Source organism: Pseudophryne corroboree, chromosome 2 (genome assembly GCF_028390025.1).
Source record: "Pseudophryne corroboree isolate aPseCor3 chromosome 2, aPseCor3.hap2, whole genome shotgun sequence".
NCBI lineage: Eukaryota > Metazoa > Chordata > Amphibia > Anura > Myobatrachidae > Pseudophryne > Pseudophryne corroboree.
This window is the reverse complement of record NC_086445.1, coordinates 460,262,261-460,278,469: the sequence shown is the minus strand read 5'-3', so window position 1 is coordinate 460,278,469 and position 16,209 is coordinate 460,262,261. Positions and strand designations below refer to the sequence as shown.

The window sequence follows — 16,209 nt, the reverse complement described above, 5'->3', positions numbered from 1 at the left end:
CCAATACTGTGTGGGTGTGGTGTGTACAGTAATGTGCTATCAGCCACATTGACTCCATTTGCAAAAATCAAGAAAAAACATTTTTTCACATCATTATGGGGTATTGTGTGTAGAATTATGAGGGAAAATATGAATTTATTCCATTTTGGAATAAGGCTGTAACATAATAAAATGTGGAAAAAGTGAAGCGCTATGAATACTTTCCGGATGCACTGTATATACCATCTATAGTAAAGTTTGTAGAAAGTTTCCTTAATTTGGTTAGAGATGGAACTCCTAGCTATCTCTTCTCTCACCTCTTCCCAACAGGAATCATCTGGAGGTGGTCCCAGGTCTTTTTCCCACTCCCGTTTGTGGGGGCAGAGGTCATTTTGATCAGAATTGAATATATAGAAGATATCATGCCTTTATGGAGTGGTCCCCTCATACAGATTTGCTCAAAAATATTTCAATACTTTTATGCTTTATGGCTGACCATGTGGCCAGCTGGGTGACTGGTCATCATTGTGCTGCCATGATAATGGGCTTATTTTATGTGGAAACCTTAAACTCTAGCTCCTTCTGCCCCATTGTTAATCTGGCCCTGAGAGTAGGGGTTTTATGCAGGATCTAGGGCCTTTGATTTGCGGCTGACCTATTATTGCCAGAACCCGCAGCAGCTTTGTCTCCTGCATCATGAGTGCCATAATCTATTGTATCTGTTATCTTAATAATTTTTACTCATTCTTACAAACATATTTCCTCTGTTTTTTGAGTTGTTTGATATATTGGGCAGATAAAACATAGATATTGATGTGATCTCTGTAATATTATACAGCATAACACACTGATAAAGTTACTATTAAATGCAAGATAATGTAAAATAGTCAACAGTTACTTTCAAGTAAAATTCCTATCAAGAAGTTAATGGAACATATGCATTATGCTTATAGAGCTTGATTGATATCATGCAGTGCCCCAGTTCAGCAAAGCTTGCTTGGGGCTGGCCTAAAAATTAATAATCATAGTAAAATCAATAACAGTAGAATTCTTAAAACATAATTTTAATTACAGCCTTTTAACAATTTTGAAACAGTGACTTTGATGTTTTCCAGGCCATCAGATCTGCTAAGATGTAAAATGATATGCCCGTTTAATATGTTGCTTTGCTAATTAAAAATAAATTATGGTAAAGTCTCATGGTGAGCAGGGAACACTTACTTTCAGCTTCAGTGTATGCTCCCGTAACATTTTATTATTTGTTTCACTTACAGTGTCTCCTTTTTGAGATACACTAGTGTTATGGAAAAAAGGTGAGATTAATAGTGACATGTAGTTCTTGGCCAGTATTTACTAAAAATCCGAGTTTGGTCGATTTGTGTTTTGGCCGAAAGTAACCTCCTTGCTGACCACAAACTTCCCACCATTGATTACAATGGAGCGCATAGGCGCTACATTGTATCACTGCCGTGTGCTGCCTGACAGACACTACAGGAGCACACAGCCAATCAGGAGGGTGCCACGACGTGGCGCTCCCTGATTGGCTGAAGGAACTCTCTTAGACAGGAGTCAGGGGGGGGTCCTGGCAGTCGGGGAAAGGGTCCCATGTAAAAAACATGGGGCCCCTTTCAGTGCGTGGTCGGGTTTGCGTTTTATTTTTTTGACAAGTACGTGGATTATACAGAGAACAGAAGAGGACCGATCTACACTGGATTATGTGAGTATAATTTTTTCCACAGGTACCCCATGGATTCTACATGGAGAAGAGGACCGACCCTCGTGTGAACATAGGTAAGTATGTATGTTTGGGGGTGTGCATGTATGTAATAAACTTATACTTTCAAGGTGTGTGTCTCCTGTTTTTATTGGGGTATTTTTTAGTAGTAGTACTACAGGTGCCAGCGGGCCCGGTTTTCCACCGCATGCTGGTACTTGTGGTTCTCCAAGTACCATCTTGCGGGGGAGGCTTGCTGGGACTTGTAGTACTGCTACTAAAAACAATATTCACATTTTTTCAAAAAGGCTATCAGCCCCCCATCCGCCGCCCTTGGATGGGGGGGACAGCCTCGGGCTTCACCCCTGGCCCTTGGGTGGCTGGAGGGGGGGACCCCTTGATTGAAGGGGTCCCTACTCCTCCAGGGTACCCCGGCCAGGGGTGACTAGTTGGGGTTTTAATGGCACGGCCGCAGGGACCGATATCAAAGTGTCCCCCGGCTGTGGCATTATCTCCCCAGCTAGTGGAGCCCGGTGCTGGTTTCAGAAATACGGGGGACCCCTACGCTTTTTGTCCCACATATTTTTGGAACCAGGACCAGGCGCAGAGCCCGGTGCTGGTTGATTAAATATGGGGGAACCACTGTCATTTCCCCCCCCATATTTTTACAACCAGGATCGGCTCAAAGAGCCCGAGGCTGGTTATGATTAGGACGGGGGACCCCACGCAATTTTTTCCAGGATTTTAAAGACTTTAATTAACTTTTTAAGGTACACAATGAAGCCCTGCACGGATCTCACAGATCCGGCCGGGTTTCCTTGTGTTTTTTCAGGCAGTGTTTTATTCATCACTCCCGTAAAACACTGCCTGATATTACGAATCACATCGACATCGGAAAAAACGATTGTGCAAAACTCGGCAGCTTAGTGAATGACCGTATCAGGATTCAAAAAGTTGCAGTAAAATGCACCCGATACCATTCGAGTTCAAACACCCTTCAAAACGGACAAAACACGAATATTAGTAAATAAACCCCCTTGTTACTGAAGAGTTGCAAACTAAGTTAAAGCAAAGCACTTTGGGCCTAATGCAGAGATGAAAACAACTGCCCCTTAGTCGCAGGCATAAATTGTGTTTACAAAAAATACTGCAAGTGGCAAGTTGTTGAAGGTTGGCATCAGTAGCATATATGCCTGGTTCAGATGTAGGTAGACTCTGGCACTGCGCAAGACTCTATTATGAATGTGCTGGACTCCAGGAAGATGGCACTCAAACTATGTTCCTGGTTATTTCTGTACTGCACATGTTAAATCTCTGGGAAAATGGCAGCTGCACCACTTTCCTGGTGATTTGCACAGTGCAAGTGTGGGATGCTGGAAAGATTAATATGCTAAATGGGTACAGGGTTTGTGGTGTGGGTTCTCTGGACATTGTACACCTGCACCAGTTATAGACACCCCACTGCACCATTAGGTTTCAATAAACCATAATAAACCTCTCTAATACAGCAGGAACAACTCTACAGCTTGTGGATAAAAAAAAATCTACAAACAAAAAACAATACAGGCACGAGCAACAAAGAACATATCAGTGACAGCAGTTCGCCCCCTCCATCCCCCATCCTACCTCACCAGAAGTAAGCATAAGTGCCAGTATCACACAAATTATACGTTAGTGGACACTTTCCTGGGCATGTACTTGTTAATGCAAGGTATCAGTTAATGCCACCTCTGGATCACTGAGGATGCAGAGTATATTCCCCATAGTGCACTTGGGAAGAGGAGAAGCTCAGGGAGGATGGAGGAGCTGGAGTTGCAGAAGTTCAAAATGAGGTACACACATACAACCAACAGAAAAAGAAATGAGCAATGCTGAGGTGCCATTTTAGGAGAAAAAGAGAGACAGAGAAAGAATAAAGTAGTAAAGGTGGCATTGTAAAGCTGCAATTAGAGCCAGAGTGAAAATGCAGCTTGATAGAGGCAAAGCCATAGAGGACAGAGAGATAGAGAAGCCAATAGAAGGAGTAAAATATTGTCCCTGATTCTGAGTACTGTACTCTGGTTGTTCTGGATCTGTGCATGCGAAGAATGGGTCCTACATTGTCACACACAGTTTCCCGAACCCACAAGATTGGAAAGACAGTTTAGCAAAGATCTGGGTGCAGTGGTAAGTTAAGCAATAAATAAATAAATGGAGAGAGAGAGAGAGAGAGAGAAAGAAAGAGAGAGGCAGAGGCTGTGCCTTATAGTTCAGCCAGTGATCAAACGACAAAGAACTGACAGTCTTGACTCAGTGGCAAACGCAGGATTTCTAGAGGGGGGTTTCCAAATGCAATCCATAATCTCCCACGCTGCGGAGCAAGTGCAGGAGTCTGGGGGAGTGGTAGAAGAACCTAGTAATGACCCTGAGCATTGGTACTTTTTATACATTTGATACTGTATGGAATACAGTATTAATATTTAACGCTATAGATTGTCTATAGTATAGGCAGTATCAAACATATTTAAACAATATAAATAAGATAATTGGTCAGGAAAAGGTTAAACATGCCATACTAAATAAATAAATAAACATAATACAACCAGTAGGCGATCAGATCTGAACTGCGCATGCACCACACTGCGCCGGTGCGTCGCACGGCTGCAACGGGGATCGCCGGTCAGCGACAGGTTTGTGCAAAGGATCTATTCGCACGGGCGTTCACAAGGAGATTGACAGGAAGAGGGCATTTGTGAGTGTCAGCTGACCGTTCTCAGGGAGTGTCTGGAAAAACGCAGGCATGTCCGAGCATTTGAAGGGAGGTTGTCTGACGTCAAATCCGGTCCCGAGCAGGCTGATGTGATCGCAGCAGCTGAGAAAGTCTTGGGCTGCGCAGAGACTGCACAAAATCAGTTTGCGCAGCTCTGCTACACATGCGATCGCACACTTGCACAGCGAAAATACACTCCCCCTGTAGACGGCGAATATCTGAACGCAGGGATGAAAAATCACTGCCTAGCGATCAGATATGAATGACCCCCACTGTTCCTTACTCTGAAGAGATTTTTAGAGTACTTTGTGCTATCCTCTATTGTTCAAACGTAGTGCAACAATTATCTACTTTGGAAAGAGACTTCCAGTTTATTTATTAATCCAAGTTAAAAAGGGTCTCAACATGCAAAGACTTTATTAGTAAAACAGGTTATCTACTTAAATCCAGGCCTACATTTAAGAGCTATTGGGACTTTAAATACTGTCTGTTGGATATTACATACTGAAAATAAGTAAGAGTTTATTTATTTGATAAGTATACATATTGCACTAGAGAGTCATATTGATTGATGAGTACTAATCCACATACAATAAAGTTAATGAATTCATATACTGTTTTGAAGCAAACAGGTCTGTAGTTATATCAGGTCTGTATATTATGTCAGTGTGTTTCATTAAGCATTATTGTTTTATTCAATAATGAATAAATTAAAATTGAGTTCTATATCCTACTGGGTTGAGCATTAGAAAGCTTTTTTTTATGTGAATCTACAGTATATTTTATAGTGAATAATATTGAGAAGTTACTCAAACCCATCATTACTTGATTATCATACTGTAATCCATTTTTCCTTTTTGATTTACAGAATAAATTAAATTATTTTTTGTTTAAAGTCTTCTCTGCGTTTATTGACTGTTTGGGGAATCCTTGCCTCTCCGCTGGGATGTAGTACAGTATAGACCTACAGCAGAAGCAAGAATCTTGTGAACTCCTATACAAGGTAATTCTAACCCATATCACCTATGCTCTCACAGTACCTGACCAGATTACTACACACAGAGCAATTTTACTTCAGCATGGTGAAGGCCTCACTCTGCATCAGCCCCTTATTGTTTGGGTTTCAAAACTATTTAGAAAGTATAAGAGAAAAAATTAGCTGTACTTTATATAGTTCTTAACCTGTATGTCAGTAAACAGTGTGCTGTACCTTTTGGCTATCTTGTAGCAATATTGATTTTACTGGCCCGGATGAGCAGATAAAAGGCAGATTCCTTTACAAAGATTCAAGAATGAAAATGGTTATACTGCAGAATGCAATTAAATGAAGTTTATTATAACCAGCGGCGGATCAAGAGAGAGGACGGCCAGTGTGCAGCTGCCGTTCTGAGCACACACACCACCACTGACTTTTCCCACAGTAGACTCCTGGAAAGTGCCAGAAGTCTACTGTGCATATTTGAAATATTATTCTCTACTGCTTATCTCTTTCTACTGTAACATGGGGCCTAATTCAGGGTTGATCGCAGCAGCAAATTTGTTAGCAGTTGGGCAAAACCATGTACACTGCAGGGTGGACAGATATAACATGTGCAGAGAGAGTTAGATTTGGGTGGGATGTGTTCAAACTGAAATCTAAATTGCAGTGTAAAAATAAAGCAGCCAGTATTTACCCTGCACAGAAACAAAATAACCCACCCAAATCTAACTCTCTCTGCACATGTTATATCTGCCACACCTGCAGTGCACATGGTTTGACCAACTGCTAACCAATTTGCTGCTGCGATCAACTCTGAATTACCCCCATGGTGCCTGTGTCATGTTTCCAAGATCTCTGGAAACATGGTGCTTGCACTATTTTTCCTAGTGATACCTGTGGAGCTGATGGAGAGGTACAGTAAGTATTTTTTATGGGTGCAGGGTGTGCAGTGTGGGCCCCCTGGATTTAGGGGCCCTGTCTGCACTGCACACTCTGCAGTGCACCCATTGTAGATACGCCCATGACTATAACCAATAACTGACTGGAGTTTACTATAAGACTGTTGTAACTGACAGCGCTAAGGAAGCTGATGACTGTGAGCTGAACAGCATTTTGATATCAAGATATATGTGATAGTGCTGTCTAAGAGACTGGTAATTGTATGGATGAACTGCTTTTCATTTTTGCAATACTTTTTCCATTGAGTATTCAGATTATAAAGGGCCAATGTTAATGTAGAATCACACTCTACAAACTTATTGCTTTCCAGTGACGTGTGGTGAGGTGAGGCAGAGCCTTTCCTGTCATACTAACGTGTTTTTTTTTTCACTCTATAAAGTATATGGAAAAATACAAATAATACATTAGAAATATATTCTTTGTGTTATTCTAATCATTTGTATAGTCAAAACTCCTGAGTGAAAATTCTATGACAGGTGGGGCAGTGCCTCACCTGATTTTTTTCCACACATCTGATCAAAACTCACCAAACTGCCAGCAGTATATACTGCTGCATCTTTGTATAATACCCAGATGTACCCTTGGGCTCATATCTTGTGTGTAAATCTGGCTCTGTTACTAGCCAGTGCCTCCTGAGCCATTTACCTGCTGCTCTCTCTCATATTTGAGGCTTATCAGTATAAATGAGGTGTTTTGGACCCAGCATGTGAAGAGCTGTCGACATCTGTTAAATTCATAAAATAATTTAACACTCTTTGAAAAGGGAGTATTGCATACTGTATTTCAATGAAACATAATCCCTCAAACAAGACTTTTGTCAATGAAGCTTAAAAAATGTACAGCTGACTTGCAGCACAATGGTATAACAATCAACATAGCTATAAAGAGTCTGGCAAACAAAAGCTAAAAAAAACAAAAAAACTATATTTGGAAGCAAAAACAATATATAAAAAGGGGCCAATGTACCTGCAAGTAGAGAGATTGCATATTATTGCACCTGAAAAGGGCTGAAAATGCTATGAGACCATTTAGAAATTTTACCTCTCCATAAGCAACAGTGTTATTGTATCTTCTCATTTCTGGATACACGTTATCTAAGTACCACTGAAAGTTCTTGCACTTCAAGCTTTTCCTTAAAGATATTCTTTCTGATATGTCACCAATGTCAATTCCTGGGTTCTGAAAATTATTAAAAACAGTTACTTGGAATGTGTGAATTAATTGTGGCATGTATATTTTAAGTTTAGACTAAAATATATTTTATACCATACCTCTAATGGTAAATTCCATGCAATATAAACGTGTGATTTGTAATCGTCCATCCAAACCTCAGCAACCCGTAAAGCATTTCTCTTTGTGTAGAAATCAATATTATTATTATATGGTTTTCTTTTGCGCTCTATGTGGGCTACTCGTGAACACGGGAGGACTTCCATGCTTCCGCCACACAGCCACACCTATAGCAACACATGAGACAAAATAAGAAATCTTTATTAGTTATCTTTGGCAAATGTAATACAACATTGTTACCTACATTTGTTGTTATCTATGGGGCTGATTCTGAGTTGGCTGAATCTCTGTGCATGGATGCAAATGTAAATGTTTACATACAGTACATGCTCAGATATGAATTTACGCATTTTTGTCATCCTGTTTTGAGTCAGAAAGAATGTGGGATGGATCTGTCTTTCCATGACATTGAATGTTTCGGGGAGTCAACAATACAATTGCGTGGTACCACCATGATTAGTGGGAGTGTCCTGAGAATGTCATGGAAGTGTCATGGGCGTGCAGCAAAAGCTCTGTGCAATTCTGAGTTGTGTGTATGGGAGTTTCTGATGAATCTTTTGCACATTGCATAGAGCTGATGCAAGTACCAATACTAATGATGGCAGATGCGGCGGCAGGCGTAAAATCAATGGGCAGCATGGCTTCCCGCTTGCAGACGCATGAACTCCCCATTAGCCCTAAAGATTCTTGAATTAGCATAAGATACAGACACTTTACGTGCAACTCAGAATCAGACCCATAGTGTCATTTTAATTTAGCATTAGTGTTGATAAACTTTCTTGATGAGATTGAGCTCACTGTTACAGGTAGGACTAGGAAAGAGTTACTACCAAAGCCCCATGGTTAACTATGACCACAACAATTCCATTTGTTATCACTAGTGCTCCTTCACACTGGGTTTGGTACAAAATGTTGACATTGACACTATCAACATGGACGTTATATAGACATGTGACATGCCAACATATTCATACTATATGCTGACAGTAGGTATGTTGGCAAATCATTTTTCTATTGTTAGAGCCCAAACCCTACACTAACCCTAACCACAGCCCAACCTTAACCATAACACTAAACCAAACCCTAGTGCTAAGCCTGCAATGTTGACATGGCAACTGCTGACATTTCCAATGCTGACATAATAACCATGTTGACATATGTATTAATGATATAGATGTGTCCTCTCTGATCTTACATTCAATACGTACACATGTGCATATGCATCGCAAATAAAATTAGCTGTGCCGAGCTGTGGCTAGTCACACCCATGACCTAGCCGTTATAAGCGAATGGGTCATTGTGGGTAGTACGGATGGTGTAGTGGTTAGCATTACTGCCTCACAGCACTGAGGTCATGGGTTCGATTCCCATCATGGCCCTAACTGTGTGGAGTTTGTATATTCTCCCCGTACTTGCGTGGGTTTCCTCCGGGTACTCCGGTTTCTTCCCACAATCCAAAAATATACTGGTAGGTTAATTGGCTCCCAACAAAATTAACCCTAGCATGACTGTGTGTGCGTGTACATGTGGTAGGGAAAATCGATTGTAAGCTCCACTGGGGCAGGGAGTGATGTGAATGGGCAAAAATTATCTGTACAGCGCTGTGGAATATGTGTGCACTATATAAATAACTGGTAATAAATAAATAAAATAAATAAGCATACTCCCGCTCGTGGACACACTTGCCATGGCTATCTTATTGTAATGCGAATGCATTGCATGTAAGATCAGCGAGGACCCATCTGTATTTCAGCCATGGCGACATTCTGGTGATGACATTCTGAGCAATGACATAATAATTACATACCCTACACAGTTTTTACTTTCTTTGATGCCTTTGAAGCCAACATGAAATTTTTTCTTTCATTCGATTTTTGCTAACCTTTAATTATAGGTCTTTTTTCACAATATTATAGTGAATACAAAAAAATCTGCTCAGAGTTCTACCATTTCTGGCACACACTAATTTGTAAGAGTCAACGCCTGTAGCCATCATCTGTATTCAGCCGAGACCCATCTAATTATTACACCTCATAATAAGACTACTGTACTTTTTATATTCCTAACACTTTAACATACTGCAGTCAGATTTCATCCATGCCTTCAAAAGCCTTCTGGAATAGCATTTATCCAGAATCTAGGAAAATGATTCAGTCTCACATTCATGATATTGTATCAACTCATTAAAAAAAAAAATGAATATGGATTGTCACTTGTGTCTGCTAGATTTCACATTCAATCAGTAAGATATTGTATTAGTTTTCAGGACAGAGGATTTACTTTTATTTGTGTTACTGCATCATGTGTCAAATCAGTTATAGTCATAGATTGTGTTGTGATGATTTTAATACACAAGTACTGTCCATGAAACTGTGACCACACATGTTAAATACTTTTCCCAGTTAAAGCAAGATATTGTTTGAGACTAGAAGGGTTTAAGACAGGCATGTCCAAAGTCCGGCCCGGGGGCCAATTGCGGCCCGTGCTCACATTTCTATCAGCCCGCAGTCTCTGTGCTGCCCTCAGGCACACTGCCTTTGCAGACCGCTGCACCCCACCGCACTAACACTCCCCGCCCGTTACTGTCAGCAGCGCTACACGGTGACTGACGGCTATCTTCCCCGTCTCTGCGTGCAGACTATAGGCTGGTCTGCTGATGATCTGGTGAGACAGGAGGGCTGGGGTTGCCTCTCCCGCCGAGACAACCCCAGCCCTCCTGTATGTATGAATCTATAAAAGACACCAGGAAGGATCATCATAGTGGCAATCTTTACTGCAGCTCAACAGCAGTGTGCGGTGTTCAGCTGAATCAATAAGTTCAGTGCTTCACCCTCTCACAGGTGTTCTGGGCTAAAGCATTTTCACTTGTAAGTAGTTCTCCAATGTGTATCTGGCAGCACTGCTGAGGGCATATAATGTGTATCTGGCAGCACTGCTGGGGGCATATAATGTGTATCTGGCAGCACTGTGGGGATATTATTTTATTATTATCCTTTATTTATTTGGCGCCACAAGGGTTCCACAGCGCCTAATTACAAAGTACATATGCACATAATCAAAACAGGAAAACAGCAACTTACAGTTGACGACAATATATGACAAGTACAGGGTAAATAAACATAGCTACATTTGCAGATGACACTGGAATAAGTATCAGGTGGCAGAAGACTGCTGGATTTGGTGCAGTTGAAGATTATTAAAGTAAGACAAAGGATAAGCACACGAGGGAAGAGGGCCCTACTCATGAGAGCTTACATTCTAAAGGGGAGGGGTAGACAGACAGGGGTGACACAGACGGGGTACATAGAGAGCGTGGAACAGAGGGTTAGGATGAGATTTGGCTGGGTTTGGTGAAGAAGTGAGTCTTGAGAGCCCGTTTGAAGTTTTGTAGAGAGGTGGAGAGTCTGAGGGGGAGATGTAGGGAATTCTAGAGAAATGGAGCAGCACATGAAAAATCTTGGAGATAGGAGTGGGAGGAAGTAATCAGTAGGCAGGAGAAGTAATCAGTTGGCAGATATATAATGTGTATCTGGCAGCACTGCTGGGGGCATATCATGCGTATCTGGCACTGGGGGCATTTGTGTATCTGACAGCACTGGGGGCATTTGTGTATCTGGCAGCACTGCTGGGGGCATTTGTGTATCTGGTCGGCCAGCACAAATTTTCACCTCACCAAATCTGGCCCCCTTTGTAAAAAGTTTGGACACCCTTGGTTTAAGAGGTGGATGTTATACGGCCAGTGCTTATGTGGAATTCCCAAACCACCAGATTGGACTGATTTGTGAGGAGTGTTTTAGGCAAACTCTGCTACCTTGTGCATCTACTACAATGGAAGACATTGAGCTAAGGTCCTACCAGGTGGGAAGTATTGAGGATGGTGTGGATCAGCAGCTAGGATTGAAAATTGTAGTGACCAGGAAAGGATACTGGTGAAATACACTAGTATTTGTATTTGCAGAGTGTTAAACCTCCTGCTACTATTACTAACACTGTGTGTCATTTACTCACTATTCACTAGGGTATTTAGCCCACATTGATTTACCAGGAACTGTAGTCCAGGTGCGACACATAAAGTCTGATTTATGGGCACCCCAGTCATAAAACGTCATAACCATCACAGAGGTAAGATCTCTTTCTCCACCCCACCCCCTCCTCAGTAACATCTAATAATCTGTGTTTCTTACTAGCTCATAGATAACATACAATGTACATCCCAGAATACAAGACCCTGCACCCTAGCCGGCAGCTGCGGGCCCTGGTAATTTAAACTATAGTCACCCCCCCCCCCCCCATTCCTACGCCACTGCTGTTGATGGTAACAGATTTTAATATCATCCAAGTATTCTCACAAAAAACTATTTAAAATAGGTTATTTTTTAAAAAAGACACAAGTCTTGATTATGAGTCGCACGCACCGCCCATATCGGATGCAGTGGATTGATTTTTGTTCTGCTGCACAAGCATCTTAGTCACACTGCTCTTTAATCCTTATTGTGTTCATAGAGTTGCAGTTGTAATTTCAGACACATTTACAGAGAAGTGTATTGGAAAAGTAGCGTGCGTTCTTGGGCGGTGACAGCGCATGCATCAGTGGCGTAACTACTGCCCCCGCAGCCCTCGCGGTGGCTTGGGGGCGAGGGGCTGCGGGGGGCGCCACTGATTTAGCACAGATTGACATGCGGACGAGCGTCCGCATGTCAATCTGCTCCTACTAACCCTCCCTGCCGTGTTGGAGGGACACGGAGGGCACAGCGCGCGCCTCTCCTGTGTCCCCTCCTGCATCATCTCCGGCGGCCGCGGGTCTAATAGAAGAAGTGACGGTTCGTGAACCAATCAGAGCTCACGAACGGCACTTCATTTATTAGACCCGCGGCCGCCGGAAATGATGCCTCCGTGCCCTCCGTGTCCCTCCAACACAAACCAGCGGGGGAGCAGCGGCGGCGGCGGCATATATGGCACTGGGGGGGAATATCTGGCACTGGGGGCATATGTGGCACTGGGGGTGGGGGTGGGGGAATCTGGCACTGGGAGCATATCTGGCACTGGGGGGGGGTAATATCTGGCACTGGGGGCATATGTGGCACTGGGGGGAATATCTGGCACTGGGGGCATATGTGGCACTGGGGGGAATATCTGGCACTGGGGGGGGGGAATCTGGCACTGGGAGCATATCTGGCACTGGGGGGGAATATCTGGCACTGGGGGCATATGTGGCACTGGGGGGGGATATCTGGCACTGGGGGCATATGTGGCACTGAGGGGGAATATCTGGCACTGGGGGGGTATATGTGTACCTGGCACATAGGGGGGGGGGCTATATTATGGGGGGGGGGGCTATATTGTGCACTGGGGTCATGTGAGTACCTGGCACCATGGGGTAATATCTGGCACTGGGGACATATGTGGCACTGGGAGCACAGCCCTAGCAACAAGCACTACCCCCTAGCAACGAGCATGACACCCAGTGCATGAAACCCCTGGCAACGAGCATGACACCCAGTGCATGAAACCCCTGGCAAAGAGCATGACACCCAGTGCATGATACCCCTGGCAACGAGCATGACACCCTGAGCATGAAAACCCCTGGCACCGTGCATGGAACCAAGAGCATGAAACCCCTGGCAACGAGCAGGTAATTTAAAGGTAATTAGAAGCCTTACTGTAGTACTTAATGTGTAATGGGCATTACGGTGTGTGGCATAATGTATCACGGACATTGCGGTGTGTGTCATAATGTGTCACAGGCATTACGGTGTGTGGCATACTGTATCACGGGCATTGTGGTATGTGGTATAATGTCTCAGGGTCATTGCAGTGTGGCATAATGTATAACGGGCATTGCGGTGTGTAGCATAGGGTATAACGAGCATTGCGGTATGTGTCAGGCATTACGGTGTGTTGTATACTATATCACGGGCATTGTGGTATGTGGTATAATGTCTCAGGGTCATTGCAGTGTGGCATAATGTATAACGGGCATTGCGGTGTGTAGCACAGGGTATAACGGGCATAGCGGTATGTGTCAGGCATTACGGTGTGTTGTATACTATATCACGGGCATTGTGGTATGTGGTATAATGTATCGGGCATTGCAGTGTGTAGCATAATGTATAACGGGCATTGCGATTCCTGTCATAATGTGTCAGGCATTACGGTGTGTTGTATACTATATCACGGGCATTGTGGTATGTGGTATAATGTATCAGGGGCATTGCAGTGTGTAGCATAATGTATAACGGGCATTGCGATTCCTGTCATAATGTGTCGGGGGCATTACGTGTGGCATAATGTGTCGGGGGCATTATGGTGTGTGCATATTGTGTCATGTGCATTATTGTGTGTGGCATAATGTCTAAGGGCCATTGCAGTATGTGGCATAATGTATACTGGGCATTACTATAAGGAGGAAAATTTACAAATAATGTAAGGGGCATGAATCAGGATTATTTTTCTTTCCAGTGGTGGCTAACGTCTGGGCGTGCAGGTTGGAAAACTGGGGTATAACGTAGTCTTTTCCTGCAATGCCACGCCCCTTTATGTGAAGCCACGCCCATCCCAACGAAGCCACACACCCTATTTTGCGGCGCGCGCGCACATTTATTCCTTTAATAGTGCCAATTATGGGGGATGGGGGTGGGGGGCGCCGAAGAATTTTTTGGCTTGGGGGAGAAAAATTTCTAGTTACGCCACTGGCATGCATGGAGATAGTCTGTCTTATAGTGCTGCTATGGGAATGTCACTGAAAGTAGTTGTGTGCACAGATGCTCATCCACTCATATAGGAGGCAATACTTTACAGAGACACTGCACCAGCCATATTGCTGGTGTAACCGATGGTGTGTCTAAAGTGTCTAAAGTCTCAGACAGGAAGTCACCAATAGATGCAGACATGGATGCAGCTGTGTCTGACTCAGAATCAGTCCCACAATGTTTACGTGCTAGTTTTCCAGTTTGTAAAAAAACAAAACAGTCATAAAAAAAAAAAACACATGTAATTAATTGGATATTATTTTACATTTTTAATTCTAAACTAATAATAATAATAATAATACACCATTTTTCAATACAGTGTTTTCTAAACTTCTGTAATCTCAAATAGGTGTACAGTATGTGAAAAGTATGAATGACTTTCCCAGGAGATGTTCATAGGAGATATGGTCAGCATTCCGGCGCACTAGATGACGGTGGTCAGGTGACTGACACCGGAATCCCAACACAAATCCTGGTGCTGGAATCCCAGCCGCCGGCATACAGATTGTAAGCATTGGGGTAAGGGATCGGGACCGGGGGGAAGTTAGGGTTGGGCACTAGAGGGGGAGTTAGCTGTCACCCCATCCCCAGTCATTGCCCCAGCTGCCACCCCTGTGATTAGCCTTAGCTGACACCCACTACTGTCTTAGCCCTAGTCACCACCCAGGTGGGATAGGGTAAGGGGCAGGGGAGGGGTAAATTAATTACCCTGTTACCTGCCGGCATTCTAAAAGTTGGGATGCTGCAGTCGGTCATGTGACTGCTGGCTTTCCGACTGTCAGGATTTAATATCACAACTGTTCATACAAAAGGTATGCTCTTTAGGAACTTGTGGACATAGAGGAGTTTTACAGTACTTTTAGGCTGCAGTTGCCAATTTCCTTTGCATAATTTATCTTCCTTTGGCAAGACAAGTACACAAATTGGTACTTAGGAAAACATGCTCAAACCAATTACAGTGGACATGATTATGTATAGAATGTGAAATGAAACATCTGATCAGGTGTTGTTATTATCTTTTTCAGGAAAAATGACGGATTTCTATAGGGAAGTTTGCTGATTAATTAATTAATAATAATAACTAAAACATTTTTAATATTAATTTAATACAAGTTCTGTTAAACGGGAGCATATGCCTTGTCGTTGGAGCACCTGGGGTCTCACATCACTCACTGGTGGCCAGGGTCTCTGGACTCCGTCTAGGATGTGGCACATGGATGTCCACTTCCATGCCAGCAGTGTGTCTTAGGCAGGACCCAGCAGGTAGGAAACAACGTGGTTTCAGGGATCTGGGGAGGCCGCAACCTGCAGAGACCAGCGCAGGGTCTCCCGGCTCCGCAGCTCAGGCCCAGGGTGGTCCCCGTCACCTTAGCTGTGCCCAGGAGCTAGGAGAAACCAGGAAAGGGCTAATTTAGGCACTTTTAAGGGAGAACCTAGCAGGAGCTGAGAAAAAGCACATCAGACCCAGATCTGCGCTAGGCCATGCCCTCCCAATATATATATTTTTAAAATCCAGAGTTATGTTTTTTTAAATGCAGAGTAAGGGTAGTACACATCAGTGTGCTGCTATCTCTGGGAAATGGTGGTGAGTCCCGGCCGCGGTGGCTTTTATAGAATACAAGTCCCGCGAGAGTCAGACGCCGGGACCATGGCATTCAACCTTGCAGTGGGATCCGAGTCTGGCTTTAGAGCAGTCCGGATTTCTCAGAATCCAAACTACTTATCCCAGTCTGGACCAAAGCACCATTGATGCTAGAACCATACATATTAAAGGCAGATTGAGGCCATA

The 16,209-nt window shown here is 43.4% G+C and overlaps 1 protein-coding gene and 1 long non-coding RNA gene across 5 annotated transcripts in view; one reads left to right on the top strand and one right to left on the bottom strand.

The window, feature by feature from the left end:
* GALNT17 (polypeptide N-acetylgalactosaminyltransferase 17) overlaps positions 1–16,209 on the bottom strand; it is a 673,198-nt gene that overhangs the window by 28,989 nt on the left and 628,000 nt on the right. The window contains exons 7-8 of the mRNA XM_063953757.1: positions 7,653–7,838; positions 7,423–7,560 (exon numbers count right to left, since the gene is read on the bottom strand). Of these exons, the coding sequence (XP_063809827.1) occupies positions 7,423–7,560; positions 7,653–7,838 (324 nt within the window). The remainder of the gene's footprint in view (positions 1–7,422; positions 7,561–7,652; positions 7,839–16,209) is intronic.
* LOC135028121 (uncharacterized) overlaps positions 1–16,209 on the top strand; it is a 331,605-nt gene that overhangs the window by 148,192 nt on the left and 167,204 nt on the right. For 3 of the 4 annotated variants that reach the window (XR_010224491.1, XR_010224485.1, XR_010224479.1), the window contains exon 1: positions 5,322–5,445. The exons of the other annotated variant lie outside the window; for it this stretch is intronic. This is a non-coding gene — a long non-coding RNA (uncharacterized LOC135028121). Of the gene's footprint in view, positions 1–5,321; positions 5,446–16,209 lie in introns of those variants that run through there. 4 annotated transcript variants of the gene reach the window in all.